Source organism: Chinchilla lanigera, unplaced genomic scaffold, assembly GCF_000276665.1.
Source record: "Chinchilla lanigera isolate Chin_1 unplaced genomic scaffold, ChiLan1.0 scaffold00019, whole genome shotgun sequence".
NCBI lineage: Eukaryota > Metazoa > Chordata > Mammalia > Rodentia > Chinchillidae > Chinchilla > Chinchilla lanigera.
Window position 1 is genome coordinate 16,389,254 of NW_004955420.1, and position 1,597 is coordinate 16,390,850.

General features: G+C 40.5%; 1 protein-coding gene across 1 annotated transcript; it reads right to left on the minus strand.

The window, feature by feature from the left end:
* Positions 1 to 2: 2 nt before the first annotated feature.
* Tma7 (translation machinery associated 7 homolog (S. cerevisiae)) lies at positions 3 to 300 on the minus strand (the record flags this gene model as incomplete). The annotated part of the gene is made up of 1 exon (XM_013513336.1): positions 3 to 300. A coding segment is annotated over exon 1 (279 nt), but the record flags the coding sequence as incomplete, so codon positions are not given.
* Between the last annotated feature and the right edge of the window lie 1,297 nt (positions 301 to 1,597).

The window sequence follows — 1,597 nt, forward strand, 5'->3', positions numbered from 1 at the left end:
GTCAGAATGTGAGGGGCGAATTTCTGCAGCTTCCGCACAGGGAGCGCCCCAGGCTGCCTGGGCCTCCGCACACCCGGACCCCAGCTCCGCGGGGCCGCCGTCCTGCCGGGCGCGCACTTACCCAGGGGCCCCTTCCCCGCGGCCTTCGTTTTCAGCTCCTCGAGTTTCTTCTGCTCCTCCTTTTGCTTCTGTTTGAACGCTCTGTCCTCCTCGTCCATCTCCTTGGCCTGCTTCTTGGGCTGCTTCAGGGGCTTCTTCTTGCCACCCTTGCGGCCCGACATGGCGCCCACACAGCCTCGGACACCAGCGACTATACATCTGCTTCTTTGATAACCATCTATTTCCTGTTTTAATCCATCTGCAAATCAGAAAACCTAGTATACTCAGAGGAAATTTATTTTATTATTGGATAGTGCTTGTAATAACGTAAATATTTTTCCTTGTATTCAAATTAAATACTCTTCTTTTAACTTGCTCCCAAGTTATAATCCTGAACCTTGTGATAATTTAAAAATAATTGAATCTTCCTTCTCCTGAAGACTTTCCTTTTGCAGGACAAATAAAATATTATTAGTTCCTTCTGATATTCAGGCTCAATTAAATTTTGACTGAAATAATCTGCCTTCCTTGGGACTAGGTAAAACTTTCTATGTTTCTAAAGCAACACGAATAACTTGAGAATTAAACTTATTCTCAAACATATGAATTGCTAGAAGATTTTGCAAGATTTTGAGTAAGACAATTATAAATAACCTAGGATGAAATCTATAGTCTTTCCTATTGCTTGGCATGTCTCTGGCCTCTCTACAGAGAGAACTTCTCAGATCTTCCTTTTTGCTCCTCTAACTTGATAATATGTGAGCCCTTGGTCCAATGTTCAACCCTGGCCAAATGTGATTATAGGCCTGGCCTGAAAAAACTCAAGTTCATCCATGCAAACACTGCTACCAGCAACAAAAACAACTGCAAGTCCCTTTTCAAATGAGTATAGATAATATTTCATAGTGTGACCACACAACATTTAAAAAAACCATCCACTGAAGTACCTCTTGGTCATTTAGTTTTGGGCTACTGCAAATAAAGTTGCTAGGAATATGTTTGTGTGAGCATAAAATTTCATGTATTTAAGATACTTGATCTAGATTGCAACAGCTGGAGTATAAAGCAAGTGCACATTTAACTTTTTAAGGAAACTGATGAACTACTCTAGAGGATCGCAGTGTAATTTTATATTCCTGGCAGCAATATATACATGATATTCCATGCTGTATCATCACCATTTGCAAAGAACCAATTCCAGAAAACTTTAATGTTTAGTTTTTGCTATTATTGGCTTTTTATTTAAACAATCTGACAGCTGAATTATGCTGTAAATAGGATTTTTCTCTCATGGTCTCTCTGTAGCAGATAATGTATTCTACTGCCAGATACCCTCTAACGAATCAAAACTTTCATTCTGCAAGCTGCTGAAAATGTTACCTGCTAACAGCTCATGAGTGTGATGCTTTACAAGGTTTGCTCTGAATTCAAGAGGGGTTGGTTTACCCAAAGTTATATCCTTCGCCCTGAGGAAGCCTAGATACAAAACTGGCTGTTG